At 33.7% G+C, this 16,362-nt stretch overlaps 1 protein-coding gene across 2 annotated transcripts in view; it reads left to right on the forward strand.

Moving 5' to 3' along the window:
• Positions 1 to 5,018: 5,018 nt before the first annotated feature.
• LOC132734510 (phospholipid scramblase 2-like) overlaps positions 5,019 to 16,362 on the forward strand; it is a 46,025-nt gene continuing 34,681 nt past the window's right edge. The window contains exons 1-2 of one of the 2 annotated variants that reach the window (XM_060721270.1): positions 5,019 to 5,128; positions 13,892 to 13,937. In XM_060721270.1, coding sequence (XP_060577253.1) covers positions 13,913 to 13,937 — 25 coding nt within the window. In that variant the 5' untranslated portion in view covers positions 5,019 to 5,128; positions 13,892 to 13,912. Of the gene's footprint in view, positions 5,129 to 7,940; positions 7,965 to 13,891; positions 13,938 to 16,362 lie in introns of those variants that run through there. The other variant, XM_060721271.1, reaches the window with a different exon arrangement.

Below are 16,362 nucleotides of genomic sequence, written 5' to 3' on the forward strand. Positions count from 1 at the left end.
ATCATTTTCGACTATCAATTATGACATTACTTGTTGAAATATATATATATTTTAAAATAATGCAACATTTTGTAGGGCATAATGCATTAAATATATGTATGTCTATCCGTCCGTGTTTGTCTGTACAAGTATATATATACCTTTGACAAAATCGCGCGGCTTACAAAATTGGCGTTTTTTTTTATCATTTTCAACTATAAATTAGGACATTAATTTTTCAAATATTTTTATAAATAGTACACCATATTGTAGGACTATATGTGTTCTTTAAGTTAAAAAAGAAATTTGAATATATGTCTGTCCGTCCGCCCGTGTTAGTGTTTAAAAGTCCATACACTTTCGGTAAAATCGCGAGAAAAAGCGCGACGACTGAATTTTCGTGCATTTTTACATATGTATTTATTGATAAATTATGACATTATTTAAGAGTGTATCTTTGTTATTTTTTTTATCTTTAATTCATATTAAGTACTTCATAACAAAAAAAATCATATTGATATATTGGTCCAATTATTGTTTAAAGTTATTTTATATAGGTGTATAAAACGGAAAAAATAGGTACGGAAAATTAGAGTAATATGTGATTTAACGTGAATAACTCACAGACGGACACACAGACGACTAATATATTTTCAAAAACTGTATGGTTTAACATAATTTAGTACTTAGAATATCTTAATCTTTATTTTTAAGCTTATTATTTTACAGATAAGTACATTTCATCAGGCTTTAGGCTTAATTACACATAGACAGACACACATGTATACATTATTTTAAGATATTCCTCTTAACGTGATGGTACACTATACAAAGATTGTTTAATTAGAAATAGAAAATGATAGTAAATTATTTTCACTGTCATTTTTGTGTCATTTTACGGCTATTTTCATGGTTCTCGGGGTATATGTAAAGATTTTCGATCCCGTACGGACGAACGGATGAAATAAATATAATAAATTATACGTGTTTTTGCTCATATATGTTCACAGTACAAGCTAAACATAAATTCATTTTTTCAATTCAGCGTTTTAAGCCACACAACAATTTTACATATACGTGTCCTGCACCGCTGATAGAAAATTGCAAATTTTGGGCGTGGGTCATAACTTCGAGTAAAAACTTGCCATAAACTCGATCTGAGAGCCCTGGTGGAACCAGGAATCGCAAGATAAGGTGTAAACCCTTGACACTTACCTTGTTTAAAATAAGCCAAAAACTTATACAAAAATGTTTATCACGTTTCCAAAATTACATTTTTTTTGCAGAAACATCCCAAGATGTTACACCAGCCAGTGTTTTATCTCAGTTACTAACTAGTTTATATACTATCACTGTTTTATCGTATTTTCTTTTCCTTTTTTGTACTAGAAATCAGAAAAAGAAAATACAAAAATACTCCCAGATAATATGAACCAATACCAGCTTATGATGTCGTAAGCTACCTTACAACTATATATAATTTTGAAAAAAAAAATAAATTAAAAACAAAAACATCCAATGATACAGACGGATTGTAAACTGATAGTTATACGGATTTAAGGGCTTATTTAGTGAAAATGATTCATGTAACGGATGTACCTTTTGATTTCAGCAGTTGCATAATTATATAAGAATAAATAATTTCATTAATTTTCTGTCTTACTTATATTACTAACTTTATTTCCCTATATGATTCAATGCAAAAATGTACTGCTATATACCAATACATTTTTCAAATGCTCATAGAAAGTGTACTGTGTATGATGGGTTAGAAAGAACAAAGAAAAAGTTTCAAACCATGCGATAACTTCAGGAAAACTAAACAAGGTAAGTGATTAAAATGATTCTTTTTATGGTTTTAAGAGAATAATTGGATTATACTTATATTCCAATGAAATTGATCAAATCCTCGCTTAAAGTCATGAAAAAACATATATGTATAATTTCGACTTCTATATAAATTTGAAAAGTGCCGTACGGCTAGACAATACAGTGTGTCCTGGCTAGTCGTACGTGACTCACGTACGGCTAGAACTTTAGGCTAGCCGTACGGGCCCGTACGGCTAGCCACTTCCTTATTAATTATTGTAATCAAACTAAGTGACACACATTCGTTCTAGGGGAAAAAAACTTATTTATTTGCTACGATATAAAATAGAATATCTAATCCAAAACCGGGAGAGACCGGACAATACACATGTGATACTATTCGTCGGTCTCTAGTAAACCCCGGTCAAAATAGACCGCGAATTACCGATAGGAGACGGTAATAGGACATTTCGGACCATGGACATTTCGGACCAGACACTTCGGACCAGATTTTGGGACACTTCGGACCATATTTCGGGACATTTCGGCCCAGATTTTTGGACATTTCGGACCATGTGTTGGACATTTCGGACCTGAGTTACACACTTCGGACCATTGTTTTGGACATTTCGGACCATGTGTTATATACTTCGGAACATTGTTTTGGACATTTCGGACCAGATTAAATATTATTTTATGAAATTAGACATCAATTAATCAATAAACTAAAGAGTAGCCAATTGAAGTTGGAAGATGGCATAGTATTCCAATACCAGAAAGAAAATGTCAATTATGTCACATACATATTGGTGATGAATTTCATTATGTACTTGAATGTAAAAATTTCATTGATGATAGAAAAAAGTTTGTTAAAGCATACTATTATAGACATCCAAATATACTGAAATACAATCAATTATTTAATAGTGAGAATAAAATTGAATTAATCAAATTATGTCAGTTTCTAGAGATAATAATGAAAAATGTTAAAGTAAGCTATAATTAATATATTTTTGTTTTTTTTTTTTTTTTTGATAAAAATGTTTAAAACAATTATAAATGCATGAACATGTTTATATATTTATGTAAATATGGTGTATGCTTGTATATACATGTATGTGTATGTGTGTAAGTATGTGTTTATGTATATATAAAATAAAATAGGTATATATATGTGTGCTAACTTGCAAGTTTATATGATATATATTTGTGTTAGGAAATTTTTGTGAGAATGAATGGTCAAGAACCTATTATATATACATATATATTTTACCTAACCTGTTAACTGTTTTTATGCTAAAATGTACTGGCATGCATGCTATAAGTTTTCTTACATTTCGTTTCGGTAAGATTTCTTGCCAAAAGCATAAGCATGTCAATTATTAACAAAAAAACAAAACACTCCTTCATTTTTGCACATGCTTTAAAATAAATAAACATCAGAAAATAGTCAGAAGAAGCAATAATGAAGAAAAATATCAATAATAATAACATATAAGTTCAATAGCAAATTACCTTTATATTTTGATCGGATAATACTTAAACTCAAAATAAAAAGCATGTCTGCAAATACATTTGCTAACGCGTTAACCATCTATTGTATAAGGCGACTAGTATCCCATTCATAATAATATCTACAAATGCATATATTTTTACTTACTTATTTTTTTCTGTACAGTTGAGAATCAACGTTAAATTTGAATTAGAAATCAAATCGGTACCACAGAGATAAGAAAAAACTCAAAAACTTCCAATTTAATGAAAACAAAACCAAGATTAACAATTAATTGTTAACACTTACGTTTCCCTTAATGACAGTAGCACTGCAACACTAGTTTTCGGCATATCCAGCTACTGCACAATTTCATAGTAAAATGTATCCAAAATCACTCGCAAACTTCAGAACACTGCTTAATTCCAGTAGAAATAAATCCATAAACACTTTCTGTGAATAACTAAAACCCCACGTGAGACCGCGTAACTTAAGGCCCGTGAAATAAGGAAATAAATAAACCCCGCAAAAAATGTGTTAAAATTCAGTCGACACAATTTCGATACATTAAACTTTACAATCAGTTTAAATCTCTTATAAAAACAAATACTGTCGTTTGCCCGATATTTTGCATGACAGGTGTCAAAAGATGATTATGTGAAATAGACATCATTTTATGTTATTTTCAACACGTGGTCAAATCAGCTGTTTATAAATATTAATTATGCTGCAGAATCATTACACTATAAACACTAAATAATTTACTTCCTACTGAACGAAAGAAGCAAAAATAAATAAACAATAGATGGTTAATCTTTTTATGTATTGTGATTGTTCTCTGTAAATGACTTGCCATGTATGTATTGCCGTTTTTACAAATGTTAATTGTTATATACCTTATGTTTGTATCATGTATGATGCACTGAGAGAAATAAAGAATTTGAATTTGAATTTGAGTATATATATTAGACACCATGGAAACGATTCTACACCTATCCCGATTTAGATGATATATATTTTGCAATAAAAATGAAGAAAATTAAGGGGAAAAAACAACAACAAAAACAAAACAAGCAATGTTTTGGTGACAAACGTTTGCAAACAATTTATTATAAAGTATATACAAAAAGACATGACGAAATATAACTTTTTTTCAGTTTGTAAGCTGTATAGTTATGAAGATGAAATCAATTTCCACATTGTGTTATATTGCACTCTGGACATCAAATTTTTGACAATTAATCCATTTGTTTGTTGTTTATTGTTGATTTAAACTGTACTTTAATCGAATTCCAATCAAACCAATCAATTTAAATATTTGTTGTCAAATTAGGTAAATATAACAATACATACTTCATTAATCGGGTGAAAGGTGACACAAACCAGTTCTTTTCAGCAATTAAAACGTGTGAAAAACTGCATTGCCAAGGATGTCGATCGTTGTTCTTTATTACCTGCCAGAACACAATTTAACTTGGTAAAAATTTACTCTAAATGTACGTAAATCAATTTCAAAACATCCTGAAATAACAAATAATCATATATAAAAAAGGGACAAAATGGTCTGTTGGAAAAAAAGTTCTGGTCCGAAGTGTCCCCATCATGGTCCGAAATTACCATCTCATGGTCCGATATGTCCCAAAATCTGGTCCGAAATGACCAAAAAATCTGGTCCGAAGTGTCTGGTCCGAAACGTCCGTGGTCCGAAATGTCCGTAATTCGAGACGGTAATAGGACATCCCTTTTAGTGGTGTTCAATTTCATCAAACGCGATGATTAAACTAGTTATTACAGCACACCGTTACAAAACCGAAATAGTGTAAACAACGACAAACGAGGAACAAACGGGTAAGATACGTCAATATTTCTAAAATACATTATACTTTCATAATGTTTTTTTCTTTCTTTCAATTTACTTCAGGAGTACTTTAGAGAGGTGCTGTTCATGCTTTAGAAAATGACTGTTAATTTTTTTTGATTATATTGCGAATTCGCCCCACTCATTGCCCGATTAAATTAATTAGGCTATATTCATCAGACTATTCTCCCCTGAACTAGTTCAACACCTTAAAGATTCATCCCACCTTATATAAATTATTTTTAATTCATTTGGCTTGTAGAAATGAAATGAAATTGGGCAAAATATATCCTCGAGTGACCAGTTTCGACGCCCTTAAGGATTGTTTTGTATGCGTCTATTCAAACCATGTGATTGTATTGTATAAAATGTTTTAACTTTTTAAAAAATCTCTACCCTTTATGAAATGGGTAAATTTAAGCTGTTTTCCAGCTATTCCTTTTCATGAACAATCCTACTTTCACTTCATCCGGGAGCGGCCATTTTTATTGAGAGTGCCCTAAAACGACGCCATTGATTGGCTAATTTAATTACACACTACAGGAGACTGTACACCATAATACTTTTACTTACGTTGTTCACCAATATCAAGAGCATAGACCTGCAAAGTATCAACAAGTGAAAAAAAGTTTATCTATTCTTTATTTCTTTCATAAATAAAGCATTATTATATGTGGTAAATGCTATTGTTGTATTTTTACAGTGGTTTGGATGGTTGCCTTAGTCTGTTTGACCTCCTCTGCTGAAAAATATAGGTTGGAAAATAGCACCTTTACTTTCTTTGTCGAACCTGCAAAAACAAAATAATACATTTAGTGGAGCAACTTATTAAAATATGGCAATTCATTCCATCCAAATAAGATAAATATATCCAATTAATTTTCAATTAACATTCAATCATCGATTAATAACCGTAAAAAAATCTACAACACGTACAGGTTGCATTAGGGTGAAAAAATGCGCCAAAAACAACACTATTGGGTAATTTTTACTGCCACGTGACCTGAGAATAAGGAAATGAGGTCAGCAGACAGGGAGGTATTTTCCAGCCGATTTTTTCAAGGAAAACATGACATAGTAAAGTGAGGATCAAAATTGCATTAGTGAAATCATACAAAAATCTCTTAAATAAGGTATAACATGCTAAATCTTACCTTTGAGGGTCTTACTTACTACATATTGTTACCTAACCAACTAGAGGAATCCCCTTTTGCTATAGCGTAGTACAGTAGTGACGTAAGCGGCCGCTTATATCAATTATGAGGCAAAATATAAATGGCGTCGAAATAGGGCAGCGTAAAAACGGGTCACTCGACGATAATATGAAACACAAGGAAGGCTGGCGTTCAATGAATAATGGACCGTAATTTCACTCATCATCATTTTACGCTATTGTTTTGTATTGTGTTTCAAATGTCAAACGTAAATAACAAGCCTTTTCTATATGTATTGTTATATTGTCCATGTATCTAAAATCGCGGTGTATATAAATTGGCGGATTTTGTTTACACTTGGATAATTTCGTAAAATATAATCGCACCTGCCGGACAATGACATACTATTTCTCGCAAAATATTTCTACATCTGTTTCGTGTTTTAAACCATCACAAATCACATAAAAACGGGCAGTTTATTGTTTATCTCCTTATAAGTAAAAAAAACATGATTTTACTTACAGTATGCCCAAATAACTACCTTATAAGTAATCCATTTTTATTAACTTAAAAAAGTTTGTCAAACAATTCCCACTTCTGAAAATTTCTTCAAGATGTGAAGGTCAATCGACCATGCTTTTTTTCCCCAAAACAAGGCTAATCAGTTTAAAGTGACTGGAATTTTTGTCATGTGAATTGATTTTTCCTACAATGACGTAATTGTAGTCGTCGGCGAATTAATATGCAGTTCCAATAAGCATGATAAGGCAGCCGTCATGACAGACGCTTATTATTTTAAGTTACTTCTAACATTAATATGAGTGTAAGTTGGTGAAACTTCTCCTGACTTGAAATTGAAAAAGGCAATTTTGTAAGCATACATTATGTGTATAATTTATTATATAACTTTATTCCACATTATTTCTCACGAATGTGCCAAATACAGCAAATATACATCAGTCGAGGATATAAAGTAGTACCCTCTTATTACTTCACAAACAATGACATGTAATATCCTAATAATTGGTCAATTATCACCTGCATAATATTCAACTCGATGCTGTTTTAAATAATTTCATTAATCAAATTTATTCTAAATTAATAAACTTCATTGATATTTGTATATGTAATTATATTCATAATGATATTTAAAGAAAAATAGAAATGGCAATTATATTTAAATATTTTTATTACATTATATCAAGGTCCGCCTCGTCTCGTGTCACAGTCCGCCCTGTCCCAAAATATGGTCCACCCTGTCCAAACATAAGGTTGGTCCTGGTACAATCCGTCCTGTCTCACGGTCCGCCCTGTCCTACGACCCGTTCAATGAACGCAACCCCCACACCACCCAGCAGCACAGAACCACCGGCAAAGAGCCTGGCAGGACCCAAACAAAAACAGGACAGGGCATAAAACAAAAACAGGACAGGGCATAAAACAAAAACAGGACAGGGCATAAAACAAAGCACGGACTGGACTATTACCTCAACAACATATAAAATGTAATAATAGAAACCAACAATTTTATTATAAGCCTACACATGTTATCTAGTGTTTTGGAAGGGGACTAGAATTGGGCAAAATAAAGTAAACAGAACAAGTGGCAAAGGGAAGATACTGACCGTAGACGAGAAAACAAGGGACACAAAAATGTCACCATAAATTAATAGTATGAAACAACAGATATACATCTATTTGAACAGGGAAGTCAGTTGAAATAATCGTTTTATGATTATTATTAGGCAATGGCTATCTGTACGGGCTCATCTTGCTAGCCAATAGTTCTAGCTGTTCGTGAGTCACATACAACTAGCTTATAAGCACTGTTAATGCTAGCAGTACGGCATTTAATTTTATCAATTACAATAGATATGTTTTTTTTGGCGTTTGACGGTTGTTTGTAAGCTGAAAAGTTGCGTTTGTTCCGTTATCAAAATACAGGCACAAAAATTAGATAAATGTTATAAAATAAGTAATTATTGTTTTATTTATACATATTATTCATTACCTTAAGCAGATTGTTATACATTGTTGATGCTTTTATTTTCTAGTAATTCCATGTATGCTAACATATATATTTTATATGAAGGCTTAAAACTATTAAAAAAAAGAAAAAGAAAAAAAATGTATTAAGATGCATATCGCCAACTGGCTGAACTTATTGTTTATAGCAAATATTAATAATATATATCTAACTTAACATTATTTGAAGAAAAATGATTAAGAACATGGTTTCATGATGATTATTGAACTTGGGTGAATCGTCACTGGACTAAATGGGGTGATTCATCACTGGACTGGGGCATTTCATTATCAGTTTTTATGTTGATTACCTAACATTTAAAATGAACAATTTCTGTTCTTAAAGTTTGATACAGAGAACATTTTATTTCTAAAAAAATATACCAAAACTACCTTTGATATTATCATTTCTTTATTTTGATAACTTAAAAGACGATTGTTTTAAAGCAGGTGTCAACACTAATTGGGTTGAATCATCACTAAAGTGGGGCAATTCATTATGGGGTGAATGGTCACTAAAGTGGGGCAATTCATTATAGGGTGAATGGTCACTACAGTGGGGCAATTCATTATAGGGTGAATCATCACTACAGTGGGGCAATTCATTATGGGGTGAATCATCACTAAAGTGGGGCAATTCATTATAGGGTGAATGGTCACTAAAGTGGGGCAATTCATTATGGGGTGAATCATCACTAAAGTGGGGCAATTCATTATGGGGTGAATCATCACTAAAGTGGGGCAATTCATTATGGGGTGAATCATCACTAAAGTGGGGCAATTCATTATGGGGTGAATCATCACTAAAGTGGGGCAATTCATTATAGGTTGAATCATCACTACAGTGGGGCAATTCATTATAGGGTGAATCATCACTAAAGTGGGGCAATTCATTATAGGGTGAATCATCACTAAAGTGGGGCAATTCATTATAGGGTGAATCATCACTAAAGTGGGGCAATTCATTATAGGGTGAATCATCACTAAAGTGGGGCAATTCATTATAGGGTGAATCATCACTAAAGTGGGGCAATTCATTATGGGGTGAATGGTCACTAAAGTTGGGCAATTCATTATAGGGTGAATCATCACTAAAGTGGGGCAATTCATTATGGGGTGAATCATCACTAAAGTGGGGCAATTCATTATAGGTTGAATCATCACTAAAGTTGGGCAATTCATTATGGGGTGAATGGTCACTAAAGTGGGGCAATTCATTATAGGCTGAATCATCACTAAAGTGGGGCAATTCATTATAGGGTGAATCATCACTAAAGTGGGGCAATTCATTATGGGGTGAATCATCACTAAAGTTGGGCAATTCATTATGGGGTGAATGGTCACTAAAGTGGGGCAATTCATTATGGGGTGAATCATCACTAAAGTGGGGCAATTCATTATGGGGTGAATGGTCACTAAAGTGGGGCAATTCATTATGGGGTGAATGGTCACTAAAGTGGGGCAATTCATTATAGGTTGAATCATCACTAAAGTGGGGCAATTCATTATAGGGTGAATCATCACTAAAGTGGGGCAATTCATTATGGGGTGAATCATCACTAAAGTTGGGCAATTCATTATAGGGTGAATCATCACTAAAGTGGGGCAATTCATTATGGGGTGAATCATCACTAAAGTGGGGCAATTCATTATGGGGTGAATGGTCACTAAAGTTGGGCAATTCATTATAGGGTGAATCATCACTAAAGTGGGGCAATTCATTATGGGGTGAATCATCACTAAAGTGGGGCAATTCATTATGGGGTGAATGGTCACTAAAGTGGGGCAATTCATTATAGGGTGAATGGTCACTACAGTGGGGCAATTCATTATAGGTTGAATCATCACTAAAGTGGGGCAATTCATTATAGGGTGAATCATCACTAAAGTGGGGCAATTCATTATAGGGTGAATGGTCACTACAGTGGGGCAATTCATTATAGGTTGAATCATCACTAAAGTGGGGCAATTCATTATAGGGTGAATCATCACTAAAGTGGGGCAATTCATTATAGGGTGAATCATCACTAAAGTGGGGCAATTCATTATGGGGTGAATCATCACTAAAGTTGGGCAATTCATTATAGGGTGAATAATCACTAAAGTGGGGCAATTCATTATAGGTTGAATCATCACTAAAGTTGGGCAATTCATTATAGGGTGAATCATCACTAAAGTGGGGCAATTCATTATAGGCTGAATCATCACTAAAGTGGGGCAATTCATTATAGGGTGAATCATCACTAAAGTTGGGCAATTCATTATAGGGTGAATCATCACTAAAGTGGGGCAATTCATTATGGGGTGAATCATCACTAAAGTGGGGCAATTCATTATGGGGTGAATCATCACTAAAGTGGGGCAATTCATTATAGGTTGAATCATAACTAAAGTTGGGCAATTCATTATGGGGTGAATGGTCACTAAAGTGGGGCAATTCATTATAGGCTGAATCATCACTAAAGTGGGGCAATTCATTATAGGGTGAATCATCACTAAAGTGGGGCAATTCATTATGGGGTGAATCATCACTAAAGTGGGGCAATTCATTATAGGGTGAATCATCACTACAGTGGGGCAATTCATTATAGGGTGAATCATCACTAAAGTGGGGCAATTCATTATGGGGTGAATCATCACTACAGTGGGGCAATTCATTATAGGGTGAATCATCACTAAAGTGGGGCAATTCATTATAGGGTGAATCATCACTAAAGTGGGGCAATTCATTATGGGTCGAATCATCACTAAAGTGGGGCAATTCATTATGGGGTGAATGGTCACTTAAAGTGGGGCAATTCATTATAGGGTGAATCATCACTAAAGTGGGGCAATTCATTATAGGGTGAATCATCACTAAAGTGGGGCAATTCATTATGGGGTGAATCATCACTAAAGTGGGGCAATTCATTATAGGTTGAATCATCACTAAAGTGGGGCAATTCATTATGGGGTGAATCATCACTAAAGTGGGGCAATTCATTATAGGTTGAATCATCACTAAAGTGGGGCAATTCATTATGGGGTGAATCATCACTACAGTGGGGCAATTCATTATAGGGTGAATCATCACTAAAGTGGGGCAATTCATTATAGGGTGAATCATCACTAAAGTGGGGCAATTCATTATGGGTCGAATCATCACTAAAGTGGGGCAATTCATTATGGGGTGAATGGTCACTAAAGTGGGGCAATTTCATTATAGGGTGAATCATCACTAAAGTGGGGCAATTCATTATAGGGTGAATCATCACTAAAGTGGGGCAATTCATTATGGGGTGAATCATCACTAAAGTGGGGCAATTCATTATAGGTTGAATCATCACTAAAGTGGGGCAATTCATTATGGGGTGAATCATCACTAAAGTGGGGCAATTCATTATAGGTTGAATCATCACTAAAGTGGGGCAATTCATTATAGGGTGAATCATCACTAAAGTGGGGCAATTCATTATGGGGTGAATCATCACTAAAGTTGGGCAATTCATTATAGGGTGAATCATCACTAAAGTGGGGCAATTCATTATGGGGTGAATCATCACTAAAGTGGGGCAATTCATTATGGGGTGAATGGTCACTAAAGTGGGGCAATTCATTATAGGGTGAATCATCACTAAAGTGGGGCAATTCATTATGGGGTGAATCATCACTAAAGTGGGGCAATTCATTATGGGGTGAATGGTCACTAAAGTGGGGCAATTCATTATAGGGTGAATGGTCACTACAGTGGGGCAATTCATTATAGGTTGAATCATCACTAAAGTGGGGCAATTCATTATAGGGTGAATCATCACTAAAGTGGGGCAATTCATTATAGGGTGAATGGTCACTACAGTGGGGCAATTCATTATAGGTTGAATCATCACTAAAGTGGGGCAATTCATTATAGGGTGAATCATCACTAAAGTGGGGCAATTCATTATAGGGTGAATCATCACTAAAGTGGGGCAATTCATTATGGGGTGAATCATCACTAAAGTGGGGCAATTCATTATAGGGTGAATCATCACTAAAGTGGGGCAATTCATTATAGGTTGAATCATCACTATAGTGGGGCAATTCATTATGGGGTGAATCATCACTAAAGTGGGGCAATTCATTATGGGGTGAATCATCACTAAAGTGGGGCAATTCATTATAGGGTGAATCATCACTAAAGTTGGGCAATTCATTATAGGGTGAATCATCACTAAAGTGGGGCAATTCATTATGGGGTGAATCATCACTAAAGTGGGGCAATTCATTATGGGGTGAATCATCACTAAAGTGGGGCAATTCATTATAGGTTGAATCATCACTAAAGTTGGGCAATTCATTATGGGGTGAATGGTCACTAAAGTGGGGCAATTCATTATAGGCTGAATCATCACTAAAGTGGGGCAATTCATTATAGGGTGAATCATCACTAAAGTGGGGCAATTCATTATGGGGTGAATCATCACTAAAGTGGGGCAATTCATTATGGGGTGAATCATCACTAAAGTGGGGCAATTCATTATGGGGTGAATGGTCACTAAAGTGGGGCAATTCATTATGGGGTGAATGGTCACTTAAGGGTGTATTTTTATCAGCTCACGGACAGTTCTCTCACAAAATTTATTTTTTTTCATTTTTTGTATAAAGGTATTATATTATTATTTTTTTAAGCATGATGCAATGTATTGGAAATGAGTGGAGGCAACTCTTCTTTTACTTTGTAAATGATTATTAAGGAAACAGTTTCAAAATGTGTTACTGTACAATATGCAGTCTAGTTGTTGGAAACATCACACATTTCTGAATGAAAATAAATGTGATTGATATACATGCAAAAAAAAATGTTCTTGAAGAAACTGCTTAAATTATTTTGAATTAATATGTTTTATCATTCTGTGGTGCACAATATTTTGTTGAAAGACATATTGTCAAGTACAACAGTTTGTCCAATATGAAATTTGCTAGAATACGTCAGTTAGCTGACACTGAGACTATGACAATAAAGTGTGAGTCAAGTCTAGTCTATCCAGTAACAGTAATTAGGGTTAACTCTATATAACATGTTTCAGATATATGACACACTATTTTTCACAGATTGCACACATTTTGGAAACATGTGCATGAAAACCCTGCATCTGAACTGATAAATTTTCTCAAAAAGCATAAAATGTCTCATTAACAATCACAGGACACAGAAGGGAGGTAATAAGGACTAAGTAAAATGAATATTTTCATTGAAAAAGTTAAGGGGGGACAACTCTTGTTGCCGTTGATAAATATTTTAGTTCAAAGAATATAATTGGTTGAATGTGCTGATGTATTAACTAAGTTGATTATGGAGTGCAGACACTTAATCATTTCATAAAAGAATGATATATATATATATATTCTTTCGTAAACCCAGCATCATTCTCGCTCGGTGGCGGATGCACAGTCTAATAACACTAAACCCAAAATATACCTGAATGATGAGGGTAGTTGATCTTAAAACAAAAATACCAATCTAGCTTAACCTTTCAATTTTTTATAGAATAGATTGATATAAACAACATTGAATTTTACGCACTGAATTTTGATTGATTTTTTTTATTGTTTCAGAAAGACAGTAATTTATTAAAGATGGCCCAACAACCACCAGCATATGGTAATATATTAATGTTCTTTTGAGCAGACTTTCTTCTGTTTACTCAGTACTTAAATAACAAAATGAAATGAGATGAACTTATGTAAATAAGTATTTAGATGAGTATTTTAGTTCTTGGACTACAGGCATATTTTACAGCAAATCACATTATTTATTGTTCTCAAATATCCTATTCTTCAATATATTTTTTTTTCATGAATTCTGCAATGCTATTTATAATACAGTGTACAAAGGGCATACTTCATTGTATACCTATGTTTATAATTCCAGGGCATAATTTTTATAACCCTAAGTTTATAACAAGAGGGGCATGATTTAATATAACACCAGGGGCATTTACAACACAAGGGGGCATGCTTTATACAACCCTTACACAGTGTTGCATCTAGGCCGCGTGATTGCGCGATTTGCGCATTTTTTATGCAGATCGCGCATTTTATTGAAGTCAGTGTGCGCCAAGTCGTGCATCTGACAATCTTTTCAACTTAATTCAGTTTATCTTCATCATATCTTAAATGCTTCAGCCATGTTTGTTTTCACTCGTGGTTGTGACTAAAATACGTACTAAATCGCATGTAGCAGCCGACTAAGTCATCTCGCGTGTGTTTTGTAGTATTCATCAATATTTTATTTTTTCTACTTACGTTTTTGAGCGTACGATAGCTGTCAAAAATGCCTGAATGTAAAATAAATGAACTCTATTCTGTATGTCATATTGTAAGGTAATGTATGTCCCCCACATTTTTTTCAAATCCCCCACATTTTTCAATTGAGTGGGGGACAATCCCCCATAATTTTGAAATTCTAGATGCAACACTGCTTACATTATGACAAGGGGGACATGACTGATATAACCTTAGTGTTATGATGCCATGGGCATAATTTAAATGACCTTAAGGTTATAATACTAAGGGAATGTATTATATAAGCCTAAGTTTATAACACTGGGGGTATGCCTTATATTACCAAAAGATTATAATACCAGGGTAATGTTTTATATTATATGAATCTTACACTGGCTGCCGGTACAGATCGGAATATCTAGCTCGAGAGTGACTGTTTACGGCGGAAACGAGGCTCTGCCGAGTTTCTGCTAAACAGTCACCCGAGAGCTAGATATTCCCGTCTGTACCGACCGCCAGTGTTTGATTCTTTTTCTTGCATATTTGGTATCAATTATTTTCAGAACAGAAATTACGAAAACGTGGTATTCTCATTACGCACTTTTTTCTTATAGTAGCGTATGAACGTACAACTTCATTCATAACAGTTAAGTGACGTCATCCTAAGAACGCAATTCATTCATAAAAGGCGCGCAGCAATGACGACTCATTTAAAGCACACAACTTGTCTTACATGGGGGGTGTAAGACAGGGTTTTCAAGCACCAGTGTAAATGGTAGATAATCCTGTCTGATATGCAAGAAAACCCTAAGTTTATTACACTGGGGGTATGCCTTATATTACCAAAAGATTATAATACTTGGGTAATGTTTTATATAACACTGCAGGTATGACTTATATTACCAAAAGATTATAATACCAGGGGAATGTATTATATAACCCTAAGTTTATAACACTGGGGGTATGCCTTATATTACCAAAAGATTATAATACTTGGGTAATGTTTTATATAACACTGCAGGTATGACTTATATTACCAAAAGATTATAATACCAGGGGAATGTATTATATAACCCTAAGTTTATAACACTGCAGGTATGACTAATATATTACCAAAAGATTATAATACCAGGGGAATGGGCAGGTATGACTTATATTACCAAAAAATTATAATACCAGGGGAATAATTTATATAACCCTAAGTTATAACACTGGGGGTATGAATTATATTACCAAAAAATTATAATACCAGGGGAATAATTTATATAACCCTAAGTTATAACACTGGGGGTATGAATTATATTACCAAAAGATTATAATACCAGGGGAATGATTTATATAACCCTAAGTTATAACACTGGGGGTATGAATTATATTACCAAAAGATTATAATACCAGGGGAATGATTTATATAACCCTAAGTTATAACACTGGGGGTATGAATTATATTACCAAAAGATTATAAAACCAGGGGAATGATTTATATAACCCTAATTTTATAACTTATATTACCAAAAGATTATAATACCAGGGGAATGGTTTATATAACCCTAAGTTTATAACACTGGGGGTATGCCTTATATTATCAGAAGATTATAATACCTGGTTAAGGTTTTATATAACCCTAAGTTTATTACACTGCAGGTATGACTTATATTACCAAAAGATTATAATACCAGGGGAATGGGCAGGTATGACTTATATTACCAAAAGATTATAATACCAGGGGAATAATTTATATAACCCTAAGTTTATAACTAATATTACCAAAAAGATTATAATACCAGGGGAATGATTTATAT

Source organism: Ruditapes philippinarum, unplaced genomic scaffold, assembly GCF_026571515.1.
Source record: "Ruditapes philippinarum isolate M1 unplaced genomic scaffold, ASM2657151v2 ctg2025_1_1_1_1, whole genome shotgun sequence".
In the NCBI taxonomy this organism is placed as follows: domain Eukaryota; kingdom Metazoa; phylum Mollusca; class Bivalvia; order Venerida; family Veneridae; genus Ruditapes; species Ruditapes philippinarum.